At 41.2% G+C, this 15,553-nt stretch overlaps 1 protein-coding gene across 2 annotated transcripts in view; it reads left to right on the top strand.

The window, feature by feature from the left end:
- The window catches only part of nkain2 (sodium/potassium transporting ATPase interacting 2), a 117,329-nt gene that overhangs the window by 51,393 nt on the left and 50,383 nt on the right, over positions 1-15,553 (top strand). For both annotated transcript variants that reach the window (XM_034698863.1, XM_034698864.1), the window contains exons 2-3: positions 7,997-8,134; positions 9,206-9,286. In XM_034698863.1, the coding sequence (XP_034554754.1) occupies positions 7,997-8,134; positions 9,206-9,286 (219 nt within the window). The remainder of the gene's footprint in view (positions 1-7,996; positions 8,135-9,205; positions 9,287-15,553) is intronic.

Below are 15,553 nucleotides of genomic sequence, written 5' to 3'. Positions count from 1 at the left end.
TTGCAAACTTGTTTTAGGAGCACATAGCGAATGAGCTTCCATAATTGCTTTGCATTTTGTATTCCCATGATAGAATAAAGTTACTTCAAATGTTGGTTCACCTGAGTCTGAAAAGCTGGATACGCCCCTGGGTAGGAGAGGGAAGAAGGTAAGGAAGTAGGAACCGAAGATGAGACATCTTCATTTCTCTCACCCCCTGCCTCTCACTCATCTCTTCTTCTTTCTTCTGTAACTGTCGGATCTTAATCACCCATCCATCTTTTCTGCTCGTCTCATCAGATGTCTTGGCCCGCCCCCCCTCTCTTTCCCTCAACATCTTCGTCTTCTTCTTCTCTTTGAGATAAAAGAGACTTTCATCACTCTGCAGAGTCTTATAATGGTCACACAGTGCAGCTGTTTTCCTGTCTGGAGCAATAATGATTCCTTGATATCATTCCATCATTTATTATCAAATAGACCAAAATCTTCCTCAGACTCACTGAAGACTCTCTTTCCCTTTCTGCTCTCTCTCTGCTGTCCCTTTCATCACCCTCCTCTCTCTGCAGCTGCCAGTCTATTCCCCAAACATCTCAGTGTCTTTCTCAATCATTACAGCTACATGTCTGCCGTCTGTGTGCATTCAAATGCATATGTGCAGGGTTGGTTTTTTTTAAGAAATCCTTCCTCCACCTACGTTAATATCCAATTCTTTCTATGGAATAATAATCCTGCATTTCTAATGGTAACTGTCATATATTCACATCAAAAGGAAACACTTCTGTGCTGACTTCACATTCAAACACTGTACATGTTAATATTTAAAAGGCACATGGAGTGAATCGTGGTTGTTTAGTTTAAATTTAAAGCCATTGCTACATTGCACTTTCACCCATGATAATCACAGAATTATTTCAATTCTGTTTGAGTGGTGGAAAACAAACCTCCATAATTCAACACAGTAACCCATCAGCTGTTATATTACAACTATCGAGGATTTGCATGTAGCAGCTACATGTAGAGCAGCAAACAATTCACTTTCAGACATAGACTTTCAACTTCACTGTATTCTAACTTTGGAAATCTGAAGATGGACTGTAAACACAGACAAGCGGTCTTGGCCTGAAATAGCTGAATACCAATATTTGGTGCTACTGGCTAGGGCTGAACGATTTTGGAAAATAATCTAATTGCGATTATTTTCCTTAATATTGCTATTGCGATTTAGTATACGATTATTTTTTCAAGGTCCTCTTCATGTATTTTTCAACAAACACAAGTAATAAATCAATCTGTATTATAATAAACAATATCAGATTTATTATACACAAACTGTTCTTTCTCATAGGCTAGACTTCTGTTAAGATAAAGGCAAATGAAGCATGAATTAATATGAAAGACAGTTTATTTATCTACTTCAATTACAGTTGTAAACTTACTGAATCCTTTGACTTGCAGTCTTGTAAGCGTTCACCACAACTAAGTAACAAAATTCTGCCAAACAAGTGTTTTCAGTTTAAAGCATGTTTGGATGTGAACCAGCCGACTGAAGGTGTTGCTCACAGCGGAGACGCTCAGCTGGGGGCTGCGGCTGAGTGACAGGTCTCTTTTTTTCTCCGCTGCCGGACTGATTCTGACCCGGTTGCGCTCCTGACTGACACCTGACCACGTAAACATGCTTATTTTTCTCAATAAGAACCAGTAGACAGAAAACTGGACACTGTGAGTCTTAAATATGATTCTGTTCAGTTGTCCTGTTGCAGTAAATCCACATGTTGTCTGGGTCTTCACCGATTCTGCGTCTGCGGAGATTATTTATAAGCCTGCTCCACATTTTGATATTCAGCGTGTTGATTACTTTGTACGTCCCAATATGATCGGTTCTTCTGCTGAGGCCATTTTTAACAAAACAACAAATCAAAACTTAGCGTGGCTTAAGTTGTTTTCTTCATCCCCCGCTCACACGTGTCTCGTTCTTCTGAGTTTTTTTGCCGTCGGCAAATCAGCTGAAAGGCGCATTACGGCCACCTACTGCATGCATGTCACGTAAGGCTGCGTCTGTGTACATGAAACTTTTTTTTTTTTTTTAATCGCAGCCTTTGCGATTTGATAATTGCATTCTATTACATTACGATGTCGGTTTGAATTCGATTAATCGATCAGCCCTACTACTGGCTACACCAGAAGACCCAAATATTGGCATTTGCCCACACAGAAGGTTTCTTTAATAGCTGATTTTTTCCAAGCTTCATTAAATTATAACATTACTGTTATATTTATGAATTCTCACAACATGAAAATAATCCCAACAATTGAAAGATGTGAATGTGGTGTCAGTGCGACTGATAGGAAAAACAGCATCGGGTTGTTTTTTGTTTTAGACGAAGTGTTAGTGTAGCGCTTACGCTAGCACTAACAAGGAGATCTAGTCTGAGTCTTGGAACATTTTGTTTACTAATAAGATAACTGGATAGGCATTTTTACAACATGGCCCATCAGCTGTTTTTCATTTACAGTCAACAAATGTCAAAGCACACTGCTAGCAATTGTCAAAGCTAACTGCTAGCTACCTTTCAGACATGAATGGGAAGCCAAATGAAACCATCACTCAGTCAGTGTTTGGTTTGACATTTCTATGCATTTACAGTTAAAAGACATTTTCCACTGTCAATTCAAAGCACACTTACGTTGCACCATTAAGATTTGTTTATGTAGCTCCGCAGCTTGCAAAGTTATGCTCTTGCAAACCTAATTATTTGTACAAAGATATTACCTCTTCATCCAAAGTCAATGCTATCTGTTTGGGTTTCATTGCGGACTATTGATACTCTGTCCTTTGAGAGTTGGTTTGCTATACTTAATCCACACTGTTTTGTCTGTATTATATGGGCAGCAGACTGAATACATAAGAAGGGAAAGCATGACAGTGATGGATGCATTTTTGCTCTTCAGTCCCAGACTCTCTAACTACTGCATTTGGTGACTCGTGCTAACATTAGCACAAGCATCCATGTATGCTAACAAAACAGTAGGTGGAACAAACATTCTTGGTCCTTGAGGGATTCTGAGCTGGCATTAAGCAGATTGACAGGAGGCAGAATTTCAGCTTGTTTTTGTGTTTTGTGAAGCATTCTCACACACACAAAGAAACAAACTGTACTGTACTGTACATGCACACATGGACCCATTATGTAGCTCTTCGTAGCAGGATAGCCGGTAGTTATTTGGCTCTGTAGATAGTGGATGACCACTGCAGAACCACAACAGCTTTATGACAGAGCAAAATTCTTCAGCTATAACTTTATGGTTCAAATAATTTTCTCTGCAGAATCCACATATATTCAAAACTTTTGCCCTGTGCTCCTCCACAGGTGGATACACTGTATATCTAGATAAACAAACTGAATGTCAACATGCCCCTGTCTTTGTGCCTTAAGCAGCAGAACTGAAGTGAACATCTCAGTCGGTAGCATCAAAGCCCGTCGCAGCACCTCCCAGAGGACCCAGCTAGCCAGCTTGAGGCTCCACCTGTACAGCGCGGAGGCTTTCATCAGCTGCACATATCACAAACCTGCCTCACCTGCTAACATAGCAGCAGCTAGCGACTCTAGCTGTCTACAGCTCTCCATCTCTCTCCATTTCCCCCTAGAGTCAAAGCTGTTGAAAGTCTCGGTGACTTCACACCTATATGAAGCTTCTGTCATTTGACACATGCAAAGGATGCTGGGATTGGTGCAGTGGGGGCTGTGTGCGTGCTTTGTCTGTCAGTGACAGTGACTTTCTAATAAAGACTGATGTACTGGAGCAGCTGGAGTTAGCTGTTTGGCAGCCGAAACATGTAATGGGAATTTAAGATTAAAAGTGAACAGATGCTATTGTTCTCAATCTGTCCTGTAAGGGCTTCCGTATTAACTCAGGTTAGACTAATAAACATCTTTTTTGCTGACTTTGTATAAAGAATGTGTGTTCTAATAACCAAGGGAAATCAATGTAGTTGTAGAGTAAAAACAAGTTATTTATCCCTCCTATCCAAATCTCTCTCTGCAGCTTGTGTTTGTGTGATGTTTGGTGTGTTTTGGGGGGGGAGTGTGTCCGCCCCAGCTGGAGTGAAGACTGTTTATATTATTGTTGATGAAAGAGGGGCCCCCAGGGGCCTCAGTAATGGGCTGGGAGGCCTCTGACTTCTTATAATGGCCTCAGTATTGGTGTGTGTGTCTGTGTGTGTGTGTTTGTAAGAGAGGCACTATTGTGGCAGTATATAATTGTCAATGAGAGGACACACTCACAAAATCAAATGAAGCCGATACACAAAGAAACACAAAGATGGAGCTTGTCCTGCAAAAAAAAGGGCCCAGACACAAAGAAACAATGTCTCTCACACACACACACACACACTCACACATGCACACACACTATTCACGCACTGTGGTGCCAGCTGAGCCCTGTGTGTCCAATAACAGCAGGTGCTGTCAAGTGCAAGCACAGCAGACCTGCCCCGACATGGGACACACACACATATACACACACACATATATATACACACACACACATGGATGGGTGCACATATGTCAGCACACCACATACTCATTCATACAGCCTTCTGCTTGGTGTAACTCTCACATCCAATAAAAACTCTCATAGTTTAAACTAACGTCTGATAGATTCAGTTTATACAAGGTTACAGTTTATGTGTGTAGTAAAGAGTGTGTTTGTGTGAATGTGTGTTTACCTGCTATTTGGTTGTGAAAGGCTGTAGTCCTGCCATATGGTCACACATTAGGGCCCTCTAAGCTCAGCCATCCAGAAGTGTGTGTGAGTGTGTGTGTGTGCGTGTGTGTGTTCGTGTGTGTGTTGGTGTGTGTGCGTGTGTGTGTGAGTGTGTGTGTTGGTGTGTGCGTGTGTGCGTGTACGTGAAGAGAATATGAGCAGAAAACCAAGCCATGTACTTCATTAGCGTAAAACTAGGTGACTGTGTTGGCGTAATTAGGTTTGTGATGGTAACTCTTTCTTTCTTTCTTTCTTTCTTTCTTCGCTTCTTTCCTTCCTTCCTTCCTTCCTTCCTTCCTTCCTTCCTTCCTTCCTTCCTTCCTACCTTCCTTCCTTCCTTCCTTCCTTCCTTCCGGATTTTCTGACTGTGTTGGCTAAATATAGTTTGTAATGGTAACTCTTTCTTTCTTTCTTTCTTTCTTTCTCCTTCCTTCCTTTCTTCCTTCCTTCCCTTATGTAAATGACAAAATAACACATTTTAAAAGTAAATGACAAAGTACAACATTTAATCTGGTTTTGATTAACGTCTTATTTCCCTGTGTCCTTTTAACAAATTCTGTCATCTTCTTTGTTGTCACTGACATCGAGGACTTGGAAGATAGATATAAAAAAATAAGAATGTAGTAATTTTTCTTCTGAGTATGTTGCTTAGGATGCTCAGCTGAATCACATTCTAGTTATATTAAAGTTTTTAAAAACTTGAAACTGACTTTTGTCTGGTTGCTAGTCACATCCCTCTTTCATTCATTCGTTCGTTCGTTCTTTCTTTCTTTCTTTCTTTCTTTCTTTCTTTCTTTCTTTCTTTCTTTCTTTCTTTCTTTCTTTCTTTCTTTCTTTCTTTCTTTCTTTCTTTCTTCCTCCCTTCCTTCCTTCCATCCTTCATTCCATCCTTCCATCCTTCCATCCTTACTTACCTTATGTAAATAACAAAACCTGCAAAATAACACATTTTAAAAGTAAATGACATAGTACCAACTATGATTTGGTTTTGATTAGCGCCTTATTTCCCTGTGTCCTTTCATCAAATTCTGTAATCTTCTTGATATTACAATTTTTAAAAACTTGAAACTGCATTTTTGTCTGGTTGCTAGTCACATCCCTGTTTCATTAGTTTTTTCTTTCTTTCTTTCTTTTTAATTCTTTCTCACTGTTTTTTTTTTTCACTTTTCCTCTTTCCCTTCGTTCTTTCACAAAGAGCGATATAATCGTCTCCTCTGTTCTCTCTCACATCAGGTCTCTCTCCAAGTGTGTGTGTTTGTGTGTGTCTGGGTGTGTTAATATATTTAGCAGTGCCATATCGTCTGCTGTGCTGACTTCATTAACTAGCTCAGCATGAAACCAAGCAACTGAATGATAATATACCTACAGCACACACACATACACACACATGCATGCATACACACACACACCCTCAGGGGCCCAACAGTAAAGCATTGATAACTGATTACAGTTCACTTCATTATTTTGAAAGTGCTAATTGTAAATAGATTCTTGTTAACCCTACAGACCTTTTAGAGAACCTGTCAGTAAGGATTGCAGTCAGCCACCGTTTAAACTCAGTTCAGGATTAAGTCCACAGAAAATCCTGCATAGACTTAACATTAAGTAAAGAGAAATTGTTGCTAAGGAACCCTAACTTGAAAATAATTTGCACAACTAACTTATGTTGGTCTGTGATATTGATCAGTACTGAGGGTTAGGGTAAGGGTTGTGATTAGGGTAAGGGTTAGGATTAGGGTTAGAACCAGAACTAAACTTAAACAGAACTAGAACCAAAATCAAGCAAACCGAACCAAAACGAACCAAAACCAGAACAGAACCGTACCAGAACCGGACGGGAACCGGACCAGAACCGAACCAGACCCGAACCAGAACTGAACCAGAACCAAACCAAAACCGAACCAGAACCGAACCGTACCAGAAGCGAACCAGAACCAGAACCGAACGGTACCAGAACCGAGCCAGAACCGAACCAGAACCGAACCAGAACTAGAACGAACCGAACCAGAACCAAAACGAACCAGAAACGAACTCAAGCAAACAGAACCAGAACCAGAACCAAACTCAAGCAAACAGAACCAGAACCAGAACCAAACTCAAGCAAACAGAAGCAGAACCAGGGTTAGGATTAGGGTTTGGATTAGGATTAGGATTAGGGTTAGGATTAGGATTAGGGTTAGGGTTAGGGTTAGGGTTAGGGTTAGGGTTAGGATTAGGGTTGGGGTTAGGGTTAGTATTAGGGTTAGGGTTGTGATTAGGGTTAAGGTTATGATTATGGTTAGGGTTAGGATTAGGGTAAGTATTAGGATTAGTGTTAGGGTTGTGATTAGGGTAATGGTTAGTATTAGGGTTAGGGTTGGGATTAGGATTAGGGTTAGGGTTAGGATTACGTTTAGGATTAGGGTTAGGGTTAGGATTAGGGTTAGGAGTTGGGGTTAGGGACCTCGGGGTTAGGGTTAGGGTTTTGATTAGGGTTAGGGTTAGGATTAGGGTAATGGTTAGTATTAGGGTTAGGGTTGGGATTAGGATTAGGGTAAGTATTAGGATTAGTGTTAGGGTTGTGATTAGGGTAATGGTTAGTATTAGGGTTAGGGTTGGGATTAGGGTTAGGGTTAGGATTACGTTTAGGATTAGGGTTAGGGTTAGGATTAGTCAGGGCCCAAGAGGTGCTGTTTTGAACTATGTCCCTAACTTTAGTTAACGCTTTCATCTAACATTTTGCTATTTTTCAGTGTTTTTCCCTTTCTTTTGTTCTAAGGCCTGCATTGTATATAATACTGCACATGAGTTTTGTTATTCACTGAAAATAAATACAGCTTGGATTTTTGGCAATGGAGCCTGAGGGGTTTATATTGCTGTCAAATCTCGTAGCAAAATCTGAACCACTGGCCGAAGCAGTCACGTGGTACAGCCGGGCAGCGAGGCTTTGGACGTCATCATTTCGGCTCCCCCTTTTGAAGCGTATTGAACCATTAAAATGCACAGCAGTGTTATTTTTCATCAGGAATTAGGTGCTTTTCACTTCTGTGGGCAAAAAGGGACTTCTTCTCCTCTCTGTCTCTGGCAGGTGGCAACCAGAGTTAATGTGCATTACCACTCCCAACTATGTTGGAGTGTGGACAAGAGTGGTATGAAGTGTAAAAATTTGTGCAGGATTAACAAAAGTTAACGTGTTCTTTATCAACAGGACTGGATTGTCAATTGTATCTCACCACTGATCCCCTCTGTCCCCCCCTCCTCCTTTTCTCTTCAGGTCAGTGTGTTGGAGCGTCAGGTGATAGATTTCCTGGGCTACCAGTGGGCTCCCATCCTCACAAACTTCGTCCACATCATCGTCGTCATCCTCGGCCTGTTTGGTACCATTCAGTTCAGGCCCCGATATGTTACAGGGGTAGGTATCACACACTCATACACAAATTTCTTTATACTCAGTCATCCTTATTTTCCATTAGCTTATTCTCAGCTCTGGAGAACAAAGGAGTATTGAAGTATGACTTTTGTTGCATTATAGAAACATTTAGAAGGAGTGTTGATTTGTTTTGCTGGTAGTCAGTGTGTGATTTGAGGCTGTGTTGAAGCTGTGTCATGGTGATGGTTTTAACTGCAATTTGTTTACAAAGCAATTTGAAGTACTTGTTTGTGAACTGATCCACTTTAAGCCCAAAGAACACATTGATAATTAGAACAGCTGAACAAATAAAAAAGAAGTATAACCCAGTGTGCATTAATTATTAAAAGAAATGCTTTCCGGTGGATCAATTCCGGATTGAAGTAAGGCATCAGTTTAATAATCAATTATGAATATAGAACAGTAAGAACAGTGATGTAGAGTGGGAGTAGGAAGAACTTGCCAAGTGAAATTTATTATTTATCTTCTCAGTTGATAAAAGAAGTTATGTTTCAGAGAACAGAAGTTGCCACAGCAGCTGCAGGCCTCCACACACCCCTCCTGAAGACCCTCACACACACTCCCTCTCTCTCTCACACACACACCCTCTCTCTCTCTCTCTCTCTCTCTCTCACACACACACACACACACACACACACACACCAACACACACACGCACACTGAGGTAATTAAGTGTGAAGATTCACATAATGAAAGTTTGATCTAAGCTCGTACATTCTGCTTTACTTGCATCATTCATTACGATTTCCTGCCTCGTATACACACACACACACTCACACACACGCATACACACACACACACATGCACAGAGCCCTGCTATCTATTTTCGCTCCCTGTCTGGTTTGATCCAGGTGATTGGTTGCTCTCTCTGCTGTTGTTTTTGTATCTCAGCATCTCAGCAACATCAAAAGTGAAGCCTCCCTCTGCCTGTCCTCACTACCTGACTCCTCCGAATGCAACACATGAACATGCCTTTTTAATTTCTCCTGCAAAGACCTGTCAGATCTCGTCTGCCTCTCACTTTCCTCGCTCCTCTACCTGTTTTCTCTGCAGTACGCAGCCTGGCTGGTGGTGTGGATGACCTGGAATGTTTTCATCATCTGTTTCTATCTGGAGGTTGGAGATCTGTCCAGGGTAAGAAACCTGCAAATTGGATGTTTCTGCTTTCTTGTCAAGTTTTTTTGTTTTACTTTAGAGTTAAAACAGTAAGCCCTTAGTATTACAGCATTGCTACATTCAGGATTTCTGAAGTGTACCATGAATCTCTATGAGCACACTTAAAATTGCATTGTAAGTGTCAGATGCAAGGATGGGACTGGCAGTGGTCTAAATTGTTGTTAAAGCAAACATACTAAACAGTCTGCCAGGGCCTTTACTGATATGTCAGCTCATTATGATGCCATTTTATGGTGTTTTCAGATGCCTCATTTCCAGTCTTTGCAATTTAAGACCAAAGGTAATGTCAATAATACCTAAAGAAAGCGTTCATCATATTTAGAAAAAGACAAGACATGAGAGATATGCTCATTTTTGGGCACAGAGCAATGATATTACAACTTTTTATTTGCAACAAAAAAAACTACAATGACCTACTTTGTTAGCCTTTGCTCTTACAGCAAAAGGAATACATTTTCTTGCTCATGTGATTAATTTGAGATCAAACTACTCAGGATTTTGCAAACAGCTATCTTCAACAGCTGCCTGTGAGAGATCTGGCTTATACCCACATGTGTATCAACTGTCTACTGACTGCATGACCCAGCTCTACAGCTTCTTTTGAACCTCTTTCTGAGCAACATGTTTGGTTTGGATTGGTTTTTAAAAATAATATCTTTGATAGAAGTCCTAGACTGTATAAAAATGGATAACAGAATAGCTTCCAGAAAGTGAAGCCAAAACGTGTAGAACTGACCCTGGTGAGTGGCTGCCCACCATAAAGCCTGCTTCTACATATCAACAGATCAGTTCTTACTGTGGTAATCTGTGTGCAAGTGTAGCTCCTGCAGTATTCTTTGGCTTCATGTCTTACAGTGGGAGAAGATTGAGGTGTGTTGTTCATGTTTATATACAGTCAGTGGTAGAAACCAGTAGCTTTTGAGTGCTGTTTAACAGTGTAAATTTACTTTCCCCTCAAAGTAACTCAACACACAGCCATTAATATCTTAACAACCAGCAACAAAAGTGAGTACACCCCTTTGTGAAAATGTCCAAATTGGCCCCAAAGTGTCAATATTTTGTGTGGCCACCATTATTTTCCAGCACTGCCTTAACCCTCTTGGGCATGGAGTTCACCAGAGCTTCACAAGTTGCCACTGGAATCCTCTTCCACTTCTCCATGACGACATCATGGAGCTGGTGGATGTGAAAGACCTTGCGCTCCTCCACCTTCCGTTTGAGGATGCCCCACAGATGCTCAATAGGGTTTAGGTCTGGAGACATGCTTGGCCACTCCATCACCTTCACCCTCAGCTTCTTTAGCAAGGCAGTGGTCGTCTTGGAGGTGTGTTTGGGGTCGTTATCATCTTGCAATGCTGCCCTGTGGCCCAGTTTTTGAAGGGAGGGGGATCATGCTCTGCTTCAGTATGTCACAGTACATGTTGGCATTCATGGTTCCCTCAAAGAACTGTAGCTCCCAAGTGCCGGCAGCACTCATGCAGACCCAGACCATGACACTCCCACCACCATGCTTGACTGTAGGCAAGACACACTTGTCTTTGTGCTCCTCACCTGGTTGCCACCACACACGCTTTACACCATCTGAACCAAATAAGTTTATCTTGGTTTTATCAGACCACAAGACATGGTTCCAGTAATCCATGTGCTTAGTCTGCTGTCTTTAGCAATTTTTTTGAGGGCTTTCTTGTGCATCATCTTTAGAAGAAATGTGAGGGGTGTACTCACTTTTGTGAGATACTGTAGATGCATACATCTTGTCTTGTTTGTTTCTATGAATGGATTTGTTCCCAGTAACGCCTGCTACAAGCTTAACCTGATCACCTGGTTACACATTAAATAGATTGGACTCAAGTATGGTTCACCATTTGGCGAATTGTGACAGTTAGCCAACAGTTTTAAGAGCCAAGCTTTTACCTGCTACAATTTGTCAAATTAAGAGATTCTTTAAAGAACCATCTATAAACTGGCACACACCTGTGGATACTTTCACTCTGCAGAAAACTATGTGACTAAAGATTTATTTTCATCTGAACTCAGCGACACTACTGTCTTACCTACAGACCTCTGCTCTCTGAATCAAGACAGTCATCTTTTTGATATTCTCTCTGCAAGCCAGTGTTTCTCCTCACCAAAGACAAAGAAACCCCCCTCTGTTGCATTAATCTACGACAGTGTGGTTTCACAGGCAAACCATCCTGTATGACAAAAGGCTGAGGATTTATGTCGCTGCTTTGACCGCAAGTGCTGAAACTGCTGAAACGGCTTTCTCTTTGTCTCTTCTGACAGGAAGGGTCACATAATTTAAGAGTGATTTTAGTGTAAGTTCAGCTGCTATAATCACAGAGGGCGAGACCCTGTCAGGTTCTTTGATACTTCCACAGTCTGCTTACTGACACAGCTGCACTTGAGGGAAGTAAATATTATATATGCAGCTCGGATTCATTTATGTACTCTTTTCAATAACTGAATAGAGTGTAAAAGCGTCCTTTTTTCTGATTCACACGGGTCACATTTAGTGGCTTTGTTCAAACATGATTCTATCAAAACAATTTGTGTTTACCTTGGTAAAATGAAAGTGTTATAATATAATGCTTGTATTGCTAATACCCAGAAAAAAGAAACGAGACATTAGTTGAGGCTGATCACGTATTTTCTGACTCACTTTACAAAGGTTCGACCTCTCAGCAGTACAAATTAGTTGATTTCAAATACTGATTACCGACTTGGACTATATTAATTAGAGCCAATCAGTGTTTCTATAAACAGAAATCAGTTGATGGGAGGGTTGATTATGGCTGATTACACTCCATGGTGTGATGATGAAAACCCAACACAATTTGCTCTAAAACACTCATTTATTTGAGTGTTGGGAAACATATCTACTACCAGTTTAATAAATCACAAACAACTGTAAGTTAAGCATGACATTTCATCTTTCCTAATCCTGGGACTAATAGCTTCTCACCACAAACACTGCTAGTTTGATTTAAATGCAATTGCCACATCTTCCACTGCTTGTTTAGCTTCTGCTTGTTCACTCATTGGTCCATACGCCCGTCCTCAGTCTGTCTGCTCTTCCTACACACACACACACACACACACACACACACACACACACACACACACACACACACACACACACACACACACACACACACACACACACACACACACACACACACACACACACACTGTGAGCCTTGTTATGTTTTGCCTTCCAACTGCAGCCAGAAGTTTCACAGAGAGTCAACAGTGGTATTAAATCCCTCAAAACCTTCTGCTGGGAAACCTGCAGCGCCATTGATCTCTGGTTTTAATGATATGTACACCTCTCACTGTCCCCAAGGCCTTGTTTTAACAGTTGCAACTTGTGCCGCTCGGAGAACAGGGAACTGCTGTTTGGATTTTGTTTGTATCAAACAAAAAAATTCTAGCCTGTCTGCTGTTTTGGTAGGCCAAAGGGCATGCTTGAAGACTGAAGATTATTTATAATCTATCATACATTTTTATTGGTTTAATATTTCTCTTCATTTTATTAGAAAGCATTAGCTCTCTTGACCAAAATCACCACAGCTGGTTTATAACGAGGGTGAAGCAGCCCCTTAATTACAGACACATTTATCAATTACCTGCTGACCAATCAGAGGCAGCACACTGGAACCAGATGCTGAACAGCTTGTTTGTAGGACCAGCACAGTTTGCGTGCGTCTCGCTCAAGGCCACATCAACCTTGACCCAGTTACTGAGGGAGAGTGGAGCCGCTTCCCCCCTGTGCCCACATCCACCAGCTGTTATGTGAGATATGAATCCATCACCTTCTCTTCCAGGGCTTGTTTACTGACCTGAGGACTATTATTACACTAGACCATATGTAAAACAAGTGTGGCTATGTGTGCGGTTCCAGACATGGAGTTCAGAACAAAGACAACTTCCATTAAAATGATGAAACCAGATACTGTGTATTAGTTGTGTTAAAGGGCAACACAAATAATGCAAACTTTCTTGGCATCCTCTTCATAAGAAAGAAGAAATTGATGTTTTTGCTTTAATCTGAAATTAATGACATTTTAATGAACAGGTTTTATTGAGCAATCCACATGCATGTGTATATTATTGTCTTCTTTTCAAAGTTTTATAAGCTGCTCTAGCTATGAATAAGGTAGAGCTAATAAGCAGTGAATTTCCTTGCATTTTAATACCTAACAATAAAAAACAAAGAACCATAATTATCTACAAAAAAAATACTATAATTATCTACTGTTATAAATCAGCCAACAACTTTTCCTAATCCTCATAAGCTAATATCAGCTAACAGTTTGCATACGGCACCAAGTTGTTCACTTTTAGCCAGCTGGCTTTTGTGCTTGCAGACAAAATGTAAAACATTAATGTGTAGCCTTTTATTCCACAATATTGCCATCTAGATGTTAGCTATAGAAAATGACCAGGGCTTTGCGTGTTTAGTTGAGCAATCAAATGTCTTCACCCTTGCTAGGCAGCACCAGAGTTACAAGTTAGATTAAGGTATTAAAAATATTTTCATCACTGTTGGCCCAAAATGCTGGTTATGCCGTGTCTAAGCTGTAGCGCGGCCACCCGCCTAGTCAGGGCAGTAGTCCTGGTTAAAGGCTATTGCCTTAATGCTCTGCTCACTGGATGTAAACAAGCAGATGTCTGATGGCATCTTACAGCACAGTGCAGCTAGGCAGCATTTTAATCTAGATAATGGAGATAAAGTTGTGTGTTAGTTGAATCTGGTTAAACTAGCACATAAATGGAGCGCCGCCTGTAAGCTAGTTCAGGGAGACAACTCGAGCTGCGCTCATTCATACTGACACGTCATCATCCTCCCTATCAGCTGATCTCAACATCCTCTCATTCGGCGGTCTATTTAAGTTGTAAGTCTCCCTGTCTCTGCCTCTGCTTTGAAAGTGCTCCTGCTGTCCTGCTCAGTGCTGTGTGCAAACTTCGTACCCACCCTCTCCCCGGCATCCACCTGTGGGCTCCGAGCGGGGCTTAAGGCTGATTTATACTTCTGCGTCTCCCCTACGCAGCAGGGGCTGACGCGGACATGAGCCCCACATACTTGTGCGTCGGTGTGTCCGTGTCGCGCAGCAATTCTCCGCCGAAACGCTTGAGGGCAGTGCGGTCTCTCTGATAGCCGGCCGCCTGCTTCTGGTCCCGCTACGATCTCTGTTTACTTTTCCACAGAGATTCAGAGCGTGTTAAGTTAATCTACAGCTGATGCATGTTGCTGTTTATCATACAGACATGATTACATGAAGAATAGAGAGGAGGAGATGAAATACACGGCCGATGTGCGGCCGATGTCCGGGATCCCGGAAGTGTTGTAAATGCGGGAAAGACAAAGCCGCCGAGCGGACCAATCACAGAGCTTGCGGTCCGCGTCGGCTCTACGGGGAGTTACATTTTGGAGGAGGTGCACGTCAGCTACGTGCGTAGGCCACGGCGTAGGTACGGGAGCTACGCGGACCCCCGGTGTAGGGTACGCCGTTGATTCAACGCAGAAGTATAAATCAGCCTTTAGTCCTATCTCATTAATCCTAAATGTCTGCATTTAAATAATCTACGAGTAATGAGGTTCGGAGCCCATATGCCAAACACAATACTGTATGCTGCAATAAACTTTATCTTAAGTAAACGTGAGTTGTCTGACTGAACTATTCAAACGGATCAATGCATGACAAGCATAAGCATTTGGATGTTAACTTGCAAGGAGGACTGAAAACTGGTGGTGCTAGCTCTGCTAATGGTAGCCATGCTTGGCAAACTAGTGTGACATTGTCAAGTAGCACACTCTGGGATCCTTTGAGTTTAAATTTCTGTTCAAACTAAATTAGGCTTTGTAACAGAAATGACTACCTACGTAGAAGTTATTGCACTAATACTTTAAAGCATCTTAGCTTTCAGTCTCAAGCTAAACTGTTATGCATTCTAGCAAATACTGAACAAAGGATTATACGAGACCAATATTTTTAATTCAAACTTTTCACATCCAAATTAACATTACTCATTAAAGTCTTTATTTTTCTTTTGCTGAAACTATCAGAAAAGTTTATAGTAAAAAAAAGATCAGATCCATTCCACCGACAGAAGAAAAAGCCAAGAGTAATTTAGTATTTAAGATTTAATATCATTACAGACTGCCAAACATATCAACTACAGGTTTAGATTAAGGTCACTAAAGATCAAAAATACATGGCA

This window comes from Notolabrus celidotus, chromosome 13 (assembly GCF_009762535.1).
Source record: "Notolabrus celidotus isolate fNotCel1 chromosome 13, fNotCel1.pri, whole genome shotgun sequence".
Classification (NCBI taxonomy): Eukaryota; Metazoa; Chordata; class Actinopteri; order Labriformes; family Labridae; genus Notolabrus; species Notolabrus celidotus.
Note: the sequence above shows the minus strand (reverse complement) of the source record. Positions and strands in the feature narration are given on the sequence as shown.